The sequence below is a fragment of the Taudactylus pleione genome, unplaced genomic scaffold (assembly GCF_031769625.1).
Source record: "Taudactylus pleione unplaced genomic scaffold, aTauple2 ptg000398l, whole genome shotgun sequence".
In the NCBI taxonomy this organism is placed as follows: Eukaryota; Metazoa; Chordata; class Amphibia; order Anura; family Myobatrachidae; genus Taudactylus; species Taudactylus pleione.
In genome coordinates, this window is record NW_028284800.1 from 2,713,258 (window position 1) to 2,733,119 (window position 19,862).

The 19,862-nt window shown below is 46.2% G+C and overlaps 2 protein-coding genes across 3 annotated transcripts in view; one reads left to right on the forward strand and one right to left on the reverse strand.

The window, feature by feature from the left end:
• Positions 1–8,030, reverse strand: part of TTC21A (tetratricopeptide repeat domain 21A) — a 99,069-nt gene extending 91,039 nt beyond the window's left edge. For both annotated transcript variants that reach the window (XM_088446432.1, XM_088446431.1), the window contains exons 1-3: positions 7,522–8,030; positions 6,416–6,545; positions 1,970–2,080 (exon numbers count right to left, since the gene is read on the reverse strand). In XM_088446432.1, the coding sequence (XP_088302558.1) occupies positions 1,970–2,080; positions 6,416–6,545; positions 7,522–7,548 (268 nt within the window). In that variant the 5' untranslated portion in view covers positions 7,549–8,030. The remainder of the gene's footprint in view (positions 1–1,969; positions 2,081–6,415; positions 6,546–7,521) is intronic.
• A 139-nt stretch (positions 8,031–8,169) lies between these two features.
• Positions 8,170–19,862, forward strand: part of GORASP1 (golgi reassembly stacking protein 1) — a 77,806-nt gene continuing 66,113 nt past the window's right edge. The window contains exon 1 of the mRNA XM_088446433.1: positions 8,170–8,283. Coding sequence (XP_088302559.1) covers positions 8,221–8,283 — 63 coding nt within the window. The 5' untranslated portion in view covers positions 8,170–8,220. The remainder of the gene's footprint in view (positions 8,284–19,862) is intronic.

Sequence of the window (19,862 nt, forward strand, 5' to 3'; positions counted from 1 at the left end):
ACTTCTAAAAACTCTCACTTTAGTAAATATACTCCTGAGTGCTGCACACGAACGGAAGCAGGCTGCAGATGATGATGATGGACCTATGTGCTGTAGGACACCCACTGGAATAGGTGTGGAGTGTAGGAACACTAGTACTGATGGAAGATAATAGTAATGTTTGGTGAATGCAGCAGACTGGATGATATAAGATGCACTTGACAATACAGGTGACTGGACATGAGCCAGGATACTGATATCTATGACAAAAGTGTTGTTCTGGCATTGAGCAAATCGCTAGACAGGGTTTAAATAGGGCTCTCTGCACTGATTAGTCGAGAGGATGATGCGAGTGTGACTGAGAAGACACCACCAGACCTGGTAATGGGGACTTGGACTCCAATGTGTTACAGCATATAATTCAAGATACTCAAAACATTATTTCTACAATGTCAGATATAGAAACTCAGGGCGGCAACTGTCAAACTATACAGATCCATTGCTCCAGGCAGGGTAAATCCAGACATGGCAAATGAGAATAGATACGGTATCAATTAAAGATTTCTAGCATAACAATGATGAGACTGTTAAAACCTCTATATCACTGTTTAATTCTAAGGAGTCCCAAATCTCTACATCCCAGACAGTTACAATGTCAAATTCTATAATATACAAATCACCAAAGAGTGAGCGAGAGAGAGAGAAAAATAGATAATATGTGTAAGCTTTAGGAAACCAATTCTGTTTACATACATCTCCGATGGTTGTCGATCTGCACAAGTGCATGATCTGTACTGCGCATGATCTGTACTGTGCATGATCTGTACTGCGCATGATCTGTACTGCGCATGATCTGTACTGCGCATGATCTGTACTGCGCATGTGCAGATCTCTGACATACAAACATGTATTCTTAACATAAATATGTATTTGCTCAAAATGTGGACTGCACCAATATGAGATATTCAACCTACTGAAAATACCATAAACCATATCAAATGGGAGAGAAATAATAACATATACCACTAATGGTTTCACCGGAGTGCCTTCACCGATCTTGCCAAAATTGCTTTATTCATGATAAGACTTATAGTTACATACATTATTGTTAAATTACATTGCATGCTACTCTTTGCGGGTAGGGATTTGAGAGTTGGTGCTTCAAGTTTTATACGTAAGTCACTAAGGGGTTTATTTACTAAGCTGTGTTAGGAGATACAGTGAACGGAGATAAGGTACCAGCCAATCAGTTTCCTTACTGTAATTTTTCAAACACAGCCTGTGAGATGGCAGTTAGGAGCTAATTGGCTGGCACCTTATCAGCGTTCACTTTATCTCCTAACAAAGCTTAGTAACTAGACCCCTAAAATTCATATTTACTAAATATTCCTGGCGGGATATTCCCTGAAAGCTCCCGTTTTTGAGGGCAACCTGCAAGTATGAAGAACCCCTTTGGATGTATTTACGGGGGACTGCATCAGAGATACATACAGTACATCCTGGGGAATCCTTAAAACTTGCAGGTAGCCCCCAAAAACGGGTGTTCTGTGAAGCATTCCAGATCTTATCCCCTGTAGCTACTGCCATCTTCAGATTTTCAGATGACAATAGCCCCATAGTAGCCTTTGCGCAACTCTTCTATATTCCAGCTCGGAGAGGTATCCTCCGCCTCCCCACCGGCCCCCACCGATGCATGCCATGCACAGCCCTACGGCCTCACATATGCAGTACGCTCGCCGGGTCTGCACCTAGAGGCAAAGTGATAGCAATAGATATTATTTTGCTTATTGCCTTTTGCCAGGACAGGACTCAGCTTTGTCTCGGCACCCGACAGATGATACTAGCAAGCGGTAATTTACATTAGTGCATTGCAATTATGGCGATGTGTCACATCAAAACTGCATCAAAAATATGATCTGTGAAAAATATGCCCCTTAGGAAGCATCTGTTTAAGGTATTACTATAAACTATAAAGAGATAGAGATCTTACCAATAATTTCCGTTTTTTTCTGTGCATATATAAGTAACATAATGGCGCATAATGAGACTTCTGGGACATCCTTGATGGACTCCAGCTCTCTAATGGCTTCCTGCACACGATCTGTTAGCATTATACAAGAAAAATTATTACGTTAATTGTGAGCACACCTATAAAATAAAATCATTTACTTTAATACAATAATCACCTCACAATGTTACCAGCTGAAACAAGTGATAAAGGGTCTATATAATATAACTTATGTTCTGAAGTGTACATGCTTTTTATCATTGGCGGAAATGAAGATACTTAAAATTGACAATCACTTGTGAAAGGGAGATTTTCTTTTGCACTTTCTTTTTCCTCTGTGTAAAGGATCTTTTGTAAATGATGTTGACACAAATTGTTGATGTCGGTATGATCCCTACAACTTAGTCAGACTTTCTACAAGATAGTATGTAACAAAAAGGTTTTAGGAACCCGCGCTTCACTGTATGCTGCTATCACTGTTCGGAGGGTATACCCTATATATACCCCAAATTGAAATGTAAACAAAGAGGAAGACACACAAGCGCAAAAACTAGAGTACTGGAAACTGAAAAAGTCCTCACATAGAAATAAGTATAGAAAGAACGTCCAACAAAAAGTTCAAATCAGTAGTTCATAGTCAATATTACTGAAAAAAGGAGGGTGTAATATGATTCCAGGGTTATTGATCGTAGGTCAATCTTCAAATCTCCCATATGCCATATGCGAAAACATGGAAGATAAAAAGAGAAGACCCACTGTAGTGTATTACCATTTATTAAGGAATCAAAAAATAATCACATGGATAATAACTTTTAGAAACCACCAAACATTAATAAAATTAAAGGCGTACCAGATGATGTGGGTGTAGACACTGTACACCTATAACGCTTGTGAGGAAGTCCAATACTTCCTGGGATCAGGAGTCCACCGTTCTTCCACAGCTTAGAGTCACAGTCCCAAACTTTCTGGATCTCATCCAACGCGTTTCAGCGGCAAATTAGTCTTTTTCAAGGACACCCACATCATCTGGTAAGCCTTTATTTTATTAATGTTTGGTGGTTTTTAAAAGTTATTATCCATGTGATTATTTTTTGATTCCTTAATAAATGGCAATACACTACAGTGGGTCTTCTCTCTTTATCTTCCATGTTTTCGCATATGGCATATGGGAGATTTGAAGATTGATCCACGATCAATAACCCTGGAATCATATTATACCCTCCTTTTTTCAGTAATATTGACTATGAACTACTGATTTGAACTTTTTGTTGGACGTTCTTTCTATATTTATTTCTATGTGAGGACTTTTTCAGTTTCCAGTACTCTAGTTTTTGCGCTTGTGTGTCTTCCTCTTTGTTTACATTTCTACAAGATAGGATCATGCTTGTAAATATATCTGTAAAAGAAATGTTTCCTGCAGACAATGGACCTGACTCATAGTTGTACGCTATGCCGATGTTCTCACAGCTGAGTGATTATTGCCTATCTCCACAGGCGTCTGCGTCGCACAGCACACGTGTCACAGTCCATTACCATAGTCGCAAGCAGTGAATGTTTACCCGCAGAGTGACAGTTAAGAGCCGTTTGGGGGAAGTAATGGGGTCTGCTGCGAAAAAACTCAGGCGTGTTGTGACTGTTCTCTGGGGTGTGTCCCTGTTTGCGTCTGCGATCCCGTACCCACAAAACATGGCTCCGGCATCTCACTTTAGTCGGCCATTCTGTGCAACCATAGGGTTATTATCGTAGGATCTGCATATGCGGCTGCGTATTAGTACAGTGTTGCTTGGATTCGCAATGGTGCCTGTGGGCGTCTCGATACAAATCCCAGCATCTGCGAAATTAGCATATTTTTGCAAATCCTCTGCCTACAATATCACAGCTGCGGTAATATTAGCGACTTCTCTAAATCAGGCCCCATCGTTGTTGTTCAATTTAAGAGAATATTAGGTCTACTAAAAAAAATGACAGTTTACATATTTGGGTTTAGGGAAACCTGCCAAGCTAGAAAGGAGGGCATCTGCCTCCTAGCCAATTATTATTTTGTTGCAGTAAGTGTAATCACTGTATATAGAATATATGTGGCTTTCTGAAATATTCACAAGAGAAAACAGTACTAATTACAATTATATCTGAGCATAGACAGCGCTGTGGACCCTTCCTGGAATGCTGCATCTGCGTCCCTTCACATAATCAGATATTATTGTGAGATCTAGATAGGATGCTGCTATTTCATGGGCTACTCACTACTAGTACTTACCCTAGACCTAAAGTTGTAATGTTCATTATAACACATTTTTTTGGAGATTTATAAAAGCTTCTAAAGAGGATGTAGAGGTAACCATAGCAATCAATCACATTCTAGCTATCTTTTTATAAAATGTACTCAGTAAATGACAGCTACAATCGGATTGGATGCTAAGGGCAACACCTCCACTTGTCCTATTTAGAAGGTTTGATAAACTTCCCCAAAACTGTCCTTAAATGTAGCATATATCACGCTGATACAAGCAATGCTTTCAGGAATCAATACCGCAATTTCTTGAACTTGGTGGCAATTTAGGATTGTGAGATAAAAACACAAGATCATACCTGCTTATGTTGTAAAGGGGGGTATCCACTAGACGATAAAGTTGAACGATTGAACCATAATGATAAAATCATTCGATAATCGTTCAAACATCGTTTGCAAATCGTGCAGTAATTGTTTCTAACTATGTACGATGCGCGCTCCCACTGGTCATTTGATTGTCTCCTCCATCGACTGAACATGCAGGTCAATTTACTTGATTGCTTACAAATCGTTTACACATCGTTTACACATCGTTCACGCTGAACGATCAAACGATGAACCACTGTGTGCCCACTATAGCTGAAAGCTCTCAATCACAGATTAAAACAACATAGTTTATTGTTAGATCTTTTGCAAATCTTTTGCAAACTGTTCAGAGTGGAAGATCATATTTCAAGGGAAACTTCAAGGGAAAATCGTTAAGAGGTTGGACAGGGATAAAATCGTCTAGTGGATGCCCCCCATAAGTTTCCCCTATAGGGGATCCCAGAATTGAGATCCAAATAGCAAGTGTGGTCGGCATGACGACGAATACATATATATATATATATATATATATATATACACATCTACACAAATTGTATGACTACTTATTGTGTTTTAATGCTATAAATGCCTCCCCCACTGTGATTGGTGAATGGCCAGCACATCCACCAATCAGCATTCTAGCAGTCACTCACTGGCTATGACAGACTCATCATACCCTGTAACAGCACAGCTGCAGCGCACTCTGTGTGCTTCATGAAATCGATCTGGCGGCCAGGAGGTAGGCAGAGTGTCCGGGGATCTCCCCAGTGGCTACTCCAATCATGTGGGAGCCAGATTGCAGCCCCAGCTCTCCAGCTGGTGCCCCCTCCCTCCCGTCTCCCTCTCTCTAGTTGTGCTCCTGCCAGGCTGGAACCTGTCGGTAGGTGTGCAGAGTCCTGGCTGCAGCTGCACACAACAAGTAGAGCTTAGCCTGTTTGCCTCACTGCAGCCCGTACGGAAAATATGTGTGACTTAGGAGGGTGATCGCCCTGTTAGCCCTGAAGGGGGCACACTGACAACCTCCATTGCTCCAGGATCTGCATTATGCGCCCCAGAACAGGAATAAGCAGGGAGCTCAGTGGTCCTCCCTCTCCTAGAGAGTGTGTCTGGGTGCTGCTAGAGTGTTAGTGGTGAAGGCAGGGGGAGGTTGGGTGGGTTCTGCAGGGTTGTGAGCAGTGAATGCAAGAAAGAGTGTGTCTGGGCGCTTACTGGGGTATTGGCAGCGGGATGAGAGTGTGTGACTGGGTGTTGACAGTGAATGTGAGCAGAAAGAATGGGGGTACCTCGAACTAGCTTGCCTCTGGGGCTCATGAATTTTCCACCCCTGGTTATAGGGGTATAATTAATGGAAACAAGGATAAACGTAAAAGGTTATGAAATCAGTGCTTATATCTAATATTTTTTATTAAAAATATATAATAATGCTAATGATTTTAACTTTTGTCCACATCCAACCCACTCTCCCTTTCCACGACTTTGCTATTTTGAAACTTGTGTATGTTTTGTCCTGTTATTATTATATGATGACTCTATTGTGTAATTTATTTTGTTAGCAGGAAGAAAACATTTTTTTTTAATAAATGGATACACAAATATGCAAACATTAATATTAGTTGGTTGGCACACAATCAGTCAAAGACAACATATGAAAACATTGGCTGCAATAATCAGGCAGCTATAAAGAATGGTGGTAACTAGCACCAGTATAGAACTGGTTGCTAGGGTATTTTAAAATGTGTTATATCAGAATATTAGTTTAATCATCTTAGATTTTATTTTTTATCATTATTAAAAATTGTTTATTGAAAGAATAGATGATGGTTTAACATTACCTTCCATAAGGATACCATAAGCCTTGAAAAATATAAGCACTGGATCATTATGATACTTCTGCAGTCCTTTTCTTGCTATATTTTGCATGTGGTGATGATAATTTAATTTACAGTAGAAAATAATAGAAGCCTGGAAAATAAAAATATTTTAGTTACAGGGGTTTTAACCTGAGTCATGTCATGTGCAATAGTGAAGATAAAAAAGATGTTTCCTTTTTTAATGTAACAATGATAGAATATAATTACAGTCTTTAAAATTATTTTCAAAGACATTTTGGTGCATCTAATCACGTGACGTACGATACTGTTTTGTTGGATAGTGATGAGCTACAGTTCCCATCATGCTATGCCTGTCCTGGCTATGTCAGTATGGTTGTATCAGCTATCTCACTGTCCACAATGGCTTATAATGTTTATGTTCACAAAAGGATTATATTAAATCTACACATTTATCTTACAGGGAACTAGATATAAGTATTTACTTTTAGCCGTGGCAATGAGGCAGTGGTGGTAGACATCCTGTGACTCCCCAGCTATTATGGATATACAAGTAGGGATACTGAAAATTGTAGTTATACAGCAGCTGGTAAATATAAATAACAGGATGCCTATGGTGCCTCTGCTATAAGTTGTTATCTTAACTTTCAGCTATTATTACAGAAAGAAAGATGTCAACAGACAACAACATTAATGTGTTATTTTATTCGCATTGTACTAATACATTAATGCCATTAGAAAACGCAGGAGACCGATACAAGGCCATGGCACCTTAATAACAGGTGTACATTGTGGAAAAATAAACAAATTAAAGGACTTGTTCATTATTTGTTTTCTTTTAAAATCCATGGGCTTTCTGTTACCTAGCTAAATCACCAGTGATCTAAAGGGTATCTTTACTAAAGTGAGAGTTTTTAGAAGTGGAGATGTTGCCCATAGCAACCAATTAGATTCTAGCTATTATCTTCTAGAAGGTGCTAGTTAATGTTAAGTAGAATCTGGTTGCTATGGGCAACATCTTCACTTCTAAAAACACTCTACCTTTAGTAAATATACCCCACAGAAGGAGGAACATAATATCGCATCTATGAATGAAGTACTTTGCTCACCATGAATTCAGGATCTGTGTCAGCCATTGTGATATGATGTCCCCGCTGTGTCTGATATATATGGATAACAGAGGATCCCCAGACACTCCCTGATACTTATATGTATCTACTGTAGATTTACTTCTCTCTGGACATGAGCAAGAAAGTGCAAGTACCTAGAACTGTAAATGTTACTTATGTCTATATATTTGTCATCAATCTATTCACCCAAAGTAACCACTGTACATATATATGTGCATCCCTTGCCTAATGTATATTCCCAGGCTATCTCCCTGGTATCTACCGCTGAGATCTCTGTCTCCCCTATTCCTCAGGCTGTCTCTCCTACTGATAGCTCTCTTTCCCGGCCTGTCTCTATCACTCGCTCATTACTACATAAGCTGTCTCTTCCACTGAGATAAGACTATTCTCCAACTCAGATGACTCTCTCTTTGGGATGTCACCATTCCCCATCCCGTCTCTGTTCCCAGGGCTGCTGATGTTAGTGTCAGTGCGCGCTCCTCCTAACCGCGTCCCTGGTTACCGTTCCGCTTCCTCTGTTTCCACGTGACGTCACCACCCGCCAGGCAGAGCAGTTCATCCCAGATAACCTATGCACCCAGCAGGCGGCTGCTGCCATCGGTGGTGGATTGCTAATCCTGGCGAGTGTCTGACCGGCTCCGTCATTGCTGCGTCCGTTCCGACTGCCACACATCAGACATGGGACTGTCACTGAGCTCCGAGCCCTCGGATGGTGGCAACGAGGGTTACCATGTGCACGGGGTGAGATGTTATCATGTTATTCTTTTTCTGGCGTCTCGGGCTATTCATTTAGTTACAGCTGGAACCCCTGGTACAGCAGCTATCTGTCTGTTGTGGGACTAGAAATCCCTGTATTACCCTGCTGGCAAAGGCACGTTGGGACTTGTAGTCTGACAAACAACTGGAGAGACAAATGTTGCTTACCGATGCAATTATGTGATCTAGGAGTGTGGTGCTGTAATGTGGCAACATGCATTGGTTTAGAGTGGCATGCACTGGCTGAGAGCAGCAGAGAGTGACATACTGGTATATAGCTGCATACAGTGGCACGGAGCAGCATGCATTGGTATAGAGTGGCATGCACTGGCTGAGAGCAGCAGAGAGTGGCATACAGGTATATAGCAGCATGCATTGGCTGAGAGTGGCATACTGGTATATAGCTGCATACAGTGGCATGGAGCAGCATGCACTGGCATAGGCTGGCATGCATTAGCTGAGAGTGGCATACTGGTATATAGCTGCATGCACTGGTATATAGCTGTGGCACAGAGCAGCATGCACTGGCATATTTTGGCATATAGCTGCATACAGTGGGACGGAGCAGCATGCACTGGCATAGAGTTATCGGTCCTAATTTAGAATTGGTCGCATAACGAACATAACTTAAGGTTAAAAAAGCGCACACACAAATAACATTTCCGCCCATAAACTGAGATGTGTATAGCTCAGCATCTGTAACATAGGTGCCTATTTTATGCCACATACTGTACTTTTAGTTAGCAAACATTTGGTTTGCTTACTGAATACCTATTTGCTATTCGGCATCAATAAAAAAAAAAATAAAGAAAAAAAACTTCTAATACAGCATAAACAACTGTCTGTCTCATGTGTAGAAAAACCAATTGGAATAATCCACACACAAAGTATAATAAATGTTTGAGCAGTAAAGAAAGTGCCTGTCAGCAGAGCATTCGCAACCAGCCAATCACAAGCGCTACGGTAGGGCTGTGGTCGTAATAATCCGCAATTTCTATCTGCACCTGCAAATAATATGATGTATATGTGCCTGTGTTCCAATTTGCATGTGTTTGTAGCTGGTAAAACATGCCTTTACTGTACTCTGCCTATGTTAGAATGCTCCACCTCTCCAGGCGCAGACGAGTCGGTGTAATGCCAGGAAGATGCAAGTCTGGATAGGGGCATATGTATACGGACACTTTCAGGGTGGGCACAGAGTGACTCCATGCAGGACACGTATACTGGTGTAGTACTCACTCCCTATCAGCTTCACAATATGCAAACTAATAATGAGATAAAGAAGTTTATTTATAGTCCTAGTGTAGCCTCTATTTCACAGTCAGGAAGTCTAATATATTGTATTGTCTAGATCAGGGGTTCTCAAACTTTTTTGCTCTGGGACCCAGTCTAATAATAAAAATGATTACAGGACCCCAGCAAGTTATTGCAGAATGGCCGCCACACATTCATGCAGACCATGCATGCACAGTAGCACTGAGGGAGCACAAAACAGAAGTGAAGTGATTGCTAATGGGATCACTTAATTTCTTGCACATCGCAGGGTCGAGGTGCTTTCAAAACCCTGTCCCAGCAAGGAGATACAGAAAGTGACTGGGAAGGCATAGGGTGACGTAGTAACATGGAGAAACAGTGGGTGAAAGGAGAAACAGGGTGACGGGGGAAGCAGTGGGTGACAGGGAGAGGCAAAGAGTGACTTAGGAGGCAGTGGGTGACAGGGAGAGGCAGGGGGTGACCGGATAGAGAGTGAATGACTAGGGAGGCAGTCGGAGGCAAAGGGTGACATAGATGGCAGCAGTTGACAGAGAGAGGCAGAGGGTGACAGGGAGATTCAGAGGGTGGCACTGGGTGACGGAGAGGCTGTGGGTGGCAGGGAGAAGCAGAGGATAGCAGTGGGTGACGGGGGTGACAGTGGGTGAAAGGGTGGTGGCAATAGGTGAGAAGAACCACCAGTGGGTGTCTAAATAATCTGGGTTTTTTGCTCCCACTCCAAATGCCACACTGAGTGCTCCTCTCCTTCCTCCTCATGCTGCCCTGCTGCGGTTTCTTCTCTCTCTACAACAATCATCGTACAATCTGTCGCACCCAACCTGGCAGCCGCGGTGCTCCTCCCCTTCCACCCCCCAGGCTGCACTGAACAACTGCCTTTAAGAGAGAGTCTGGCTCCCTCTGAATCTGTCCACTGCTGGTGCTGGGTGCAGCTGCCTGTGTGTCAGCTTCTGCTGCTGCCGGGCAGGAGACGCTGAGCACTGAGGTGGGATCGGGGCTGCTGGATGGCAGAGCAGGAGACGCTGAGCACTGGGATGGGGGCAGGGCTGCTGACTGCTGCTGGGCAGGAATATGCTGTACACTTGGGTGGGGGCGGAGCTGCTGACTGCTGCTGGGAGGGAGGGTAGGAGACGCTGAGCGCTGGGGTGGGGGTGGAGCTGCCTGATAACTCCTCGGATCTCTCAGCCAATGATCCAAGGAGTCTGAAGTAACAGACAGCTCAACTGGTTTCAGACTCCTCGGATAACTGGCTAAGAGATCCGAGGAGTCATCACCCTAAAACCCAAGTGAGTTGTGACCCCGAGCTAAGATTGCCTCGACCCACTTTGGGGTCGCGACCCACAGTTTGAGGACTGCTGGTCTAGATACAAGTATTTATTATTGACATTAGCAATGTTATACAGTGTTCTCCCCAGAAATTTTCTCCAGCCGGGTGTGACCGGACTCCTTTCGCCTAGGCCGTCACTGGTCATGGGTTAGCGCTTTTGGACTCCCACTCACCGTCAGTGACCGCCTGTCACTGACTCCGCCCACTGCGCCGTGGGCGTTTATCGATGCTGCCACCACCAAACTCTACCATCGGCGTTTGGAACCGCTTATTAGGTACCCTCAGGCTCCTACGTCGGCACCTGGAACCGCTTCTGCTGCGTATGCGTTTGATTAACTGCGGACACACCTCCTGTTTGGTGTCGGCTGTTCCCACCTGATCCCTCGCAATGGACCAGGTCTGCACGGTAGCAGAGGGCTTGAACTTGGAGACATGGAGCTCTTACCCAGAACAGCTGGAGAACGGAATAGCATCCCGCCCTGCCCTCCGCTGCCTGGCCGCCATAAGCAGCCGGCAAAGAGGGACCAGCGGCATCCCTGTGGAGCTGGGGCGCCGGGAGCCAGGCTCCCGGTCCCCAGCGTTGGGCCCTCCGCTCTGCCGCAGCCGGCGGAGATGATCCAGGGCTGCGGCACCAACATAAAGCCCCCACCCCCGGTGCAGTAGGCTGGGGGGTTAACACGTTGCCGTGGCAACATAAAACATTAAACACTCGGCGCCTAGCGCCGGTGACATTAAATACAGGGCGCCTAGCGCCTATTTGGGTATTTAAAAATGGCGCCGCAGCACTGGGGTTAACCCCTTCAGTGCCGCGGCCGCCATTGTACACGTGGGGCTGGCCTCCGGCCACACTTCTCCCCCCCCCCCCCCCTCAAGCGGGACACCAGAGGGCCATGTCCCAACGATTTGGCTCCTGGTCCCGCAGTCTCTTGGGGGGTTCAGGGAAGCTACCTGGGGGGCTTTGGCTCCAGCCTTGACAGTTCATCCATATTGCAGTGGGCCTTTCCTTGTCTGTGCACAATGTCCAAATAGCCACACTGAGGTCCAAGGCTCCACCACAAAAGTCTGTCAGTTACCCTTTTGGGGGGCCGGTCGCACACATAGTGCCGAAGGTGGTCCAATGCCCAAACAATTGCCAACCACTGTGTCCCAATTGTGGCATACCCCACCTCCCACCGTAGCAGTATCCTGCTCAAACAAGCCAAAGGGTGCTCCTGCCCATATGGCTCCTCCTGGCTCTGTACTGCTCCCAGTCCGTGCAATGATGCATTAGTTCGTACTGCAATGTCCAGGTCCTGAAATTGCGCCAACTGCACTGGAGCTGGTATCAGAGCCTCCTTCAATGACTGGAATGCCAACTCATGAGCGGGTATCCAGTCCACTGACTTGGGAAGTCCCTCCCTGGTCAACTCTGTAAGGGGTGTCACTACAGTACTACAGTCAGGGACAACTCGTCCGTAGGGCCTTACAGTTTCTAAGGTCAGTACCTGTCTTGGGGCTGTGGGATGGGGACAGTCTCTGGTTGCCTCCACCCCCACTGGTCTGGGCCTACCACGGTCTCCCCCCACTCTATACCCTGGGCACTGCACCTCTGTCATCTCCACCTGGCATCTGTCTGCGCTACCTGTCAGACCTGCCCTACCATCCTCCTCCAACGACCTATGACTAGGGGAACCTACCCTGTCACCTAGGCCTTTTCTCACCACCTCGTCCGCTACCTGTTCCGTAGTGATGGCGGACAGATCACCAGCCTCTGAGCTCCGTGTGGAATCCACCACGGGTAAGCTGCGTGTCTTCCCCGATCTACTTGGCACAAGCAGGGGACCTTGCTCCCTCACTGGCCTATCACCCTTCTATCTTCCTGTCTTCCCTGTAACCCTCCCCGCCAGGTAACACTCACTGCCGCTATCCCTGAAAGGCCGCTGCCAGCTTGGCACGATATGCCTTCCAGATATGGGTCAGCAAGCTGAGCTTCCCTGAACTCCTGTCTGGGGCCTTCACTTCCTTCTAAGTAGGAACAGTCTACAGGGGGATATGGGTTGGGATGGCTAGGCTCAGTCTGGATAAGGTTAGTCAAAGGGAAGTCAGTGTAGTCATTCATACTCACCGCCGGAGTTGGCAAACCACTAGGGACAGGAGCATCACTGGGCACCCTCACAGGATCCAACGAGCCGGAACCAACATCCTCTGCGTTGCTAGCGGACGTAGGCATACCAGAGGCAAAAGGCATGCCGGGTAGATGTGCTGATCTAGCCGCTGTAAGCTTTTCCTCTGGGCTGGTTGATGCTGTGGTAAGCTGCGCTGGCAGTTGTCTAGCCGCTGTGGTCTTTTCCTCTGGGCTGGGCTGTTCTGGTGCAGACGCCTAAGCCGTCACTGGTCACGGGTTAGCGCTTTTGGACTCCCACTCACCGTCAGTGACCGCCTGTCACTGACTCCGCCCACTGCGCCGTGGGCGTTTATCGATGCTGTCACCACCAAACTCTACCATCGGCGTTTGGAACCGCTTATTAGGTACCCTCAGGCTCCTACGTCGGCACCTGGAACCGCTTCTGCTGCGTATGCATTTGATTAACTGCGGACACACCTCCTGTTTGGTGTCGGCTGTTCCCACCTGATCCCTCGCAATGGACCAGGTCTGCACGGTAGCTTGGCAGAGGGCTTGAACTTGGAGACACGGAGCTCTTAACCCAGAACAGCTGGAGAACGGAATAGCGTCTTGCGCAATTCTGTTGGTCGCAGGATACAGATGTAGTAGAATTTAAAGGCAAAGGTGTTTATTGCTCTCAGTCTTAAAAAAGACCCTCCCTTCGGATTGAAGGGGAATAATCAGCATACAAGATGTTACAGGAATCATACAGCAGGTCTCCTCCACACAGGATTTTCAAAGATGTCCACATACAGGGCTCACAGGCCCTCTTTTTATGTAATTCTAATACATTTCCGCAGGGGGTAAGCCCGCCCTGTGGTTTCCAACCAATCATCATAAGTGCATGACCTGTGCATGTGCTGGCCACATGCACATTTAACATTGTCCCCTATGGACAGTGGGGAGTAGTCACTCCCCTGAGCCTGAGACTACCTGGGGTTTTGGTCGCCACCCTGGAGTCGGCTCGTGTAGGGCCGGGGGAAGGTTTCCCTCCAAAACCCTACTTCCAGGAATCTGCTAAGGGACCAAGCTTCCTACTTCTGCCTGAATCTGAGCTCCAGAGGTGGGCAAGCAGGGTCCCCGGGCACGGTTTCCTGACCATGGAAGGGAAGCGATTTGAAGCTCCCTAAACCCACTTAGCTGGCTGCATTAGCCAGCTACCTATGCACCTCCTCATACCACTTCCAGGCATGAGGCTGCACAGGAGAACATTTTATTCCCTAGGGAGGAGGCTGGGGGACCTAGCAGCCCACAGAGAGCTCCGGATCCCCATAGACCTCCACAGACCACAGGTAAGTGCACTTTTCTTAAATTATACATTTAAAATACATACAATCACACTTGAAATACAGTTAACTGTTATACACAGCAGCACTGCAGCTCAGGACTGCTCTTCCTGGCTCAGTGCTGCATACACCTTTTATATTACATTTTATAAATACTCTTGATTTGTCTGTATACTTTACACTGCCTAGCGCTGGACTCCCCTAGCCCTGCAATCTCCGGAGGTGGCCCGGGTGCTGTAGCACAACACACAGCCCCCCCGGCGCCTACCACCTTGCCGGGTAGCTGGAGCGGTGGGAGCTGCGCTCCCAGCCCCCAGCAGTCGGCATCCAGCCCTAGTTCACGGCCTGGGAGCCGGCTTCCCCGGTCTCCCAGCGGCTGCTGCCTTTTCCCTGGACAGCCCAGCATTGCTACACTGGGAACCGGCTTGCCCGGATCCCAGCATGTGGCCCCGTGCACAGCCTCTCCCTCCGCACGGTGTATCGGGAGCAAGCGCTCCTGATTCCCAGTGTGTGGCTACCTGGCCCCGTGCGGTGTTCAGCCCTGCAGTCCTGGACACTTGTCCTGGCTGCAGCGGCTTCCTGCTGCCCTGGGGCGCCGAGAGCTCTGCTCCCGGTCCCCAGCGGTCAGCATCCCGCCCTGCCCTCCGCTGCCTGGCCGCCATAAGCAGCCGGCACAGAGGGACCAGCGGCATCCCTGTGGAGCTGGGGCGCCGGGAGCCAGGCTCCCGGTCCCCAGCGTTGGGCCCTCCTGTCGCTCTGCCGCAGCCGGCGGAGATGATCCGGGGCTGCGGCACCAACATAAAGCCCCCACCCCCGGTGCAGTACGTCGGGGGGTTAACACGTTGCCGTGGCAACATAAAACATTAAACACTCGGCGCCTAGCGCCGGTGACATTAAATACAGTGCGCCTAGCGCCTATTTGGGTATTTAAAAATGGCGCCGCAGCACTGGGGTTAACCCCTTCAGTGCCGCGGCCGCCATTGTACACGTGGGGCCGGCCTCCGGCCACACCGGGTGGCATCAAAAAGTAGCCGGGTGGGGGCCTTCGCAATTATGGGCGCGCCGGGAAAAGGGGTATCTCCCTTACCAGTCCAGCCCGACAGGTCTCAGGCTGCTCCCCCACTGGCTCTCAGTCAAAAGTGCCCTTTATGCAGTGTCCCCTGTATTTGTGCCCTTTATGCAGTGTCCCCTGTATTTGTGCCCTTTATGCAGTGCCCCCTGTATTTGTGCCCTTTATGCAGTGCCCCCTGTATTTGTTCCCTTTATGCAGTGCCCCCTGTATTTGTGCCCTTTATGCAGTGCCCCCTGTAGTTTAGCTTTGCCCTTATGCAGTACCCCCAGACTGGTCCCTTATGTAGTGCCCCCAGGCTTAAATAGTGCCCCGTAGGCAGTGCCCCCAGACTGGTCCTGGTCCCGGTCCAGAACTTAACTTTACTTGCCGCTCGCGCTCCCACTCCCGTTGCCTCGCTTTGATTGGATCTAACTAGATCCAGCAGGCGCGCGGGGCAGGCTCCTTACGTTGCGGATGACGTCACCCGCGCAGTGCATCACTGGGAACGCTTGCCTCTGAAGTGATTGGAGGCTTCTTTAGCCTCCGGTCACTTCAGAGGCCAGTGCTCCACAGCAGGGGTCGGTGGGGGAAAGTGCTGGGCGGGAGGCTGTTAATGTCAGGCGATGCGCCCGCAGAAAACAGCCTGGAGAGAACACTGTTATATTTTCATTTTATATACAGTATTGTTTTATTAAAGTAATTATAACCAGGTTTATATTGTCATACACAATAATGTCAAGACTGGAAGTGTATGGTGCAAATAAAGAGTAAATTATTAGCCAATATGGCTTCTTTCAGGAATAAAATGTAGAAAATGAGATAGGTCTATGAAACTATTGAGTCTCACTGATATTTTGCATAATGTTCTTTCTATAAGTATTTGTCAGTTATTTACACATAAACACTTCAGTAAAGGGAAATGTTCTGTTGCCTTATAGTGCACCAATCTTTTGGTGTTATGTCTAAAATAGCTGTGCTCAAATAATAAAGGTAACCATATACTTACACAGGAGCGTTTTAAGAGAAGTGTGGGCCATGTGCAGCCTCCCTGCGGGCCCCCTCCTCTCCGGCAGCGCAGCAAACTCTGGCTTTGTGGCAGTGTCTACTGCGTATGTGTAGGTCTCTGGGAACATGGCGCCCGCGTCTTATTCCCGGGGACATCAATGCGTATATGCAAATCACAGAAAAAATGGCCACCGTGCCATTTTTCCGGTGATTAAAGTCTGCAGAATCTGCCGCTGCTGGACTTAAGCCGCCCATATACGGTGCGATATGCACCTTGCGACGTGACTGGGGATCCGACGGCCGACATATCGGGCTGTCACCACACATGGTGCGATAACGTGGCTGACCACCTGATATGCTGGCACCCCCCTCACCCACCCGCATAGTGCTGCATGGGATCGTACTTCACATCCCCAGATCCAATGAACCTGCAGTAAGGTCTGGAGGTGCGCCGTACAATCCCACGGGAGTGCACTCTGTCCGATATATCACACACACGGTACAATATAGCAGCAATATCGTACCAGTCCGTCGGATCGGCTGCTATATCGCACCGTGTATGGGCAACTTTAGGAGAGGTAAGTATACAAATTATACGTGTGCGGTGTGGGCCCCTACACCCATTATAGATACGCCAATTCACTTATGTCTGAACTAGAACGAGAAATATAAGCATATGTTGATATATGGGATCATATTAGGGTGACAGCAGGAGGATCACAAGGAAGGACTGTGTAGAGATCATTTGTAACCCACATGAAGTGGAATTGATGCATCTCATCGTAACTCATTGCTCCATGCTCCTTGCTTAGCGTTTCCCTCTGTGTTACACCCATCTGGCTACCACTCCCCTTTAGACTGTAAGTTCTCACGAGCAGGGCCCTCTTTCCTCAAGTGCTTTGCCTTTCCTCACTTAAACCATTATCTTCTCTCCATTGCCTACAACTGCACCAAACCCTTTGGTTCTGCCGCCCTGATGCTTATATGGGTATTATGACTGCTGATGCAGCAATGTTTATAAACCAGTATTCTGTACTGTCAGTCACTTTTTCTGGTTTTGCTCATACAGTTTATGCACTGCAGACATTTTCTGGCGCCATATAAATAAAGGAGAATAATAATCTGTTTACAAAAAAAAAAAATGACCGTTCCATCAACACTAAATGAGCTTTGATGTTTAGACATTACCATTTCTTCATTATACGTGGGAATTTCAATTTTTTATTGAGGCTCGTACCTTAGAAGGCTGTGAGCAGAAACTCACAAAAAGTAATGCGTGCCCTCGGCACTCTCACCTAACTGCACAAACAATCGAATAACTCCCATCCCTTTACATGGAAGCTACGGGCGCCTGTACATTTGAATGCTCACTATAATGACTGACCTAAATTCTGCACAAATAGCCAGATTTCACCCATTGAAGGTATACTGGACAAAAAAATAATAGCTTCCTTCCTGCAAAGTCAGAACATAGCAATAATATGCTTGTTGCCTGGTTATAAATTGGTTAATACATAACTATGTATGTTGTATGGATAATCATAATAATGTCACCAGCTTTAAGTCATTTACCTGGATATTTAGTGTTGTGTTTTGAGACTCCAGAATATATTAACTCTTCTAAGCCGCCAATTGCCAGAGGTTTTGCAATCAGAACTTAAAATTTCAATAATAATAAATGTAAAATCATTCATGTTTTGCATTTAATATTTCCACTTTAAATTCTGATACTGGATAAACTATAAATGTTTTTACTCCTTTGAGACCTTCTTTAACCTGTTGTTTGTCACATTCTAGGAGTACATTTAATTAAATTTGGTTTTACAAAAATGGAGGTGTTATCCATGGCAACCAATCAGATTCCAGCTATCATTTTTCGTAATGTATTGGATAAATCATAGTTAGCATCCAATCAGATTCGATCTAAAACACCTCCAGTTTTGTAAAACAGCACTTTAGTAAATTCCCCCCCTAGTCTGGAATACAGTATGGAACGTGAAATGTGTATGGTGTATAAAGAGTTCACTGTGACTCCTCACCATGGAACATAGGTGTAAACATAGGTAATAGCAATAGACCTACAGCCACCCTCCTGCAGCTCTGAGTATCTCTTATGGCAGAGGTTCTCAAACACCGCCATTACAGTCCACGTTTTAATGATATCCATGTTTGAGCCCGGTTGACTAAAGGTGCGTACACACTGGGCGATAAGGAAAGACAGTACGATTACGACATCGTACCGTCGTTCCTGTTCCCCTGTAGTGCCTACACAGAACGATCAGTCATTCAGTGCAGGCACACTCCATCATTCCTGAACATGGCCAATCTGTCGCTATCCATCGTCTGAACATGCAGGCCAATGTCGGGAACGACCAGCGGGAGCACGCATCGCTGGTCGTTTCTGATATTATAGTGCACGATTACGATGTCGTAATCGTGCAGTCGCTCAGTAAAATCGCCCAGTGTTTAATCAGTACTGTACCTCAGTCAATTTGATTTAACCATCTGGACTCAAGCATGGATAGCCTTAAAACCTGGTCTGTAATGGCGGAGTTTGGAAACCTATGTCTTATGCCATAGAAGAGCGTTACCTAGGAAAGGGGGACTATTATCATCACCACATTTCCTTACAGATATGCTGCTGTTGTTATATTCTGTACACATTAGGGATTATTACTATTACCTATTTTTACTTCCCCCTGTTCCATTATGATGAGTTACAGTGAACTGTCCACCATTCACCTCTGATGTCACAACTCAGGCAATTGCAAGTTCACATTTGCTCCATTTATTTATTTGAATCCACGGGAACACTATCCAAGGCTGGTTCACACTTGGATGCCTCTTATTTACTTTGTATTTACAGTTTGGTTTAGTTCTTCCCTTGAAATAATGAATAGTGAGTAATGTAATAATTAGCCGATCTGGTGCTCTTATGCCCTGGATGGATAAGACACAAGTGCCCTTGAACTGCTGAGCTGTTTTGGCTATGGTGCACTGTGCACATGATTGAAATGACTTGAGGATCGACAGTTACTGGATTTAGCATCATGCATATTTTTGACAGTGGACACCTATCTTCTATACTTACAATAAAGTTGTAATGGTTGTGTCTGTACATAGAAGATGTACAGGATGAATTTGGAATGTGTTTTCAATACTGTATAGCTTACTCGCCTAGAAAGAAACTGAGGTATGTATTATCTTAATGGTCTCGATTCAATTCAACACGAATTGAATAGCGTCGGGGGTTAAGGTCAGGCAGCAGTTGGGGTAGAGCAGGGGGTTAAAACAGGAATAATTTGGAGTAGAGCTTGGGTTAATGGGAGTAAGGGCAAGTAGTGCTGGGGGTAGGGACGGGGTAAATGCAGACAGTAGTTGCGACAGTTCTGGGGGTAGAGAGAGGGCAAGGGTAGATGCAAGTATGTGTGCAGTGGGCATCTATGCAGTATGTGTATGTATGTATGCAGTGGGTATGTGGGC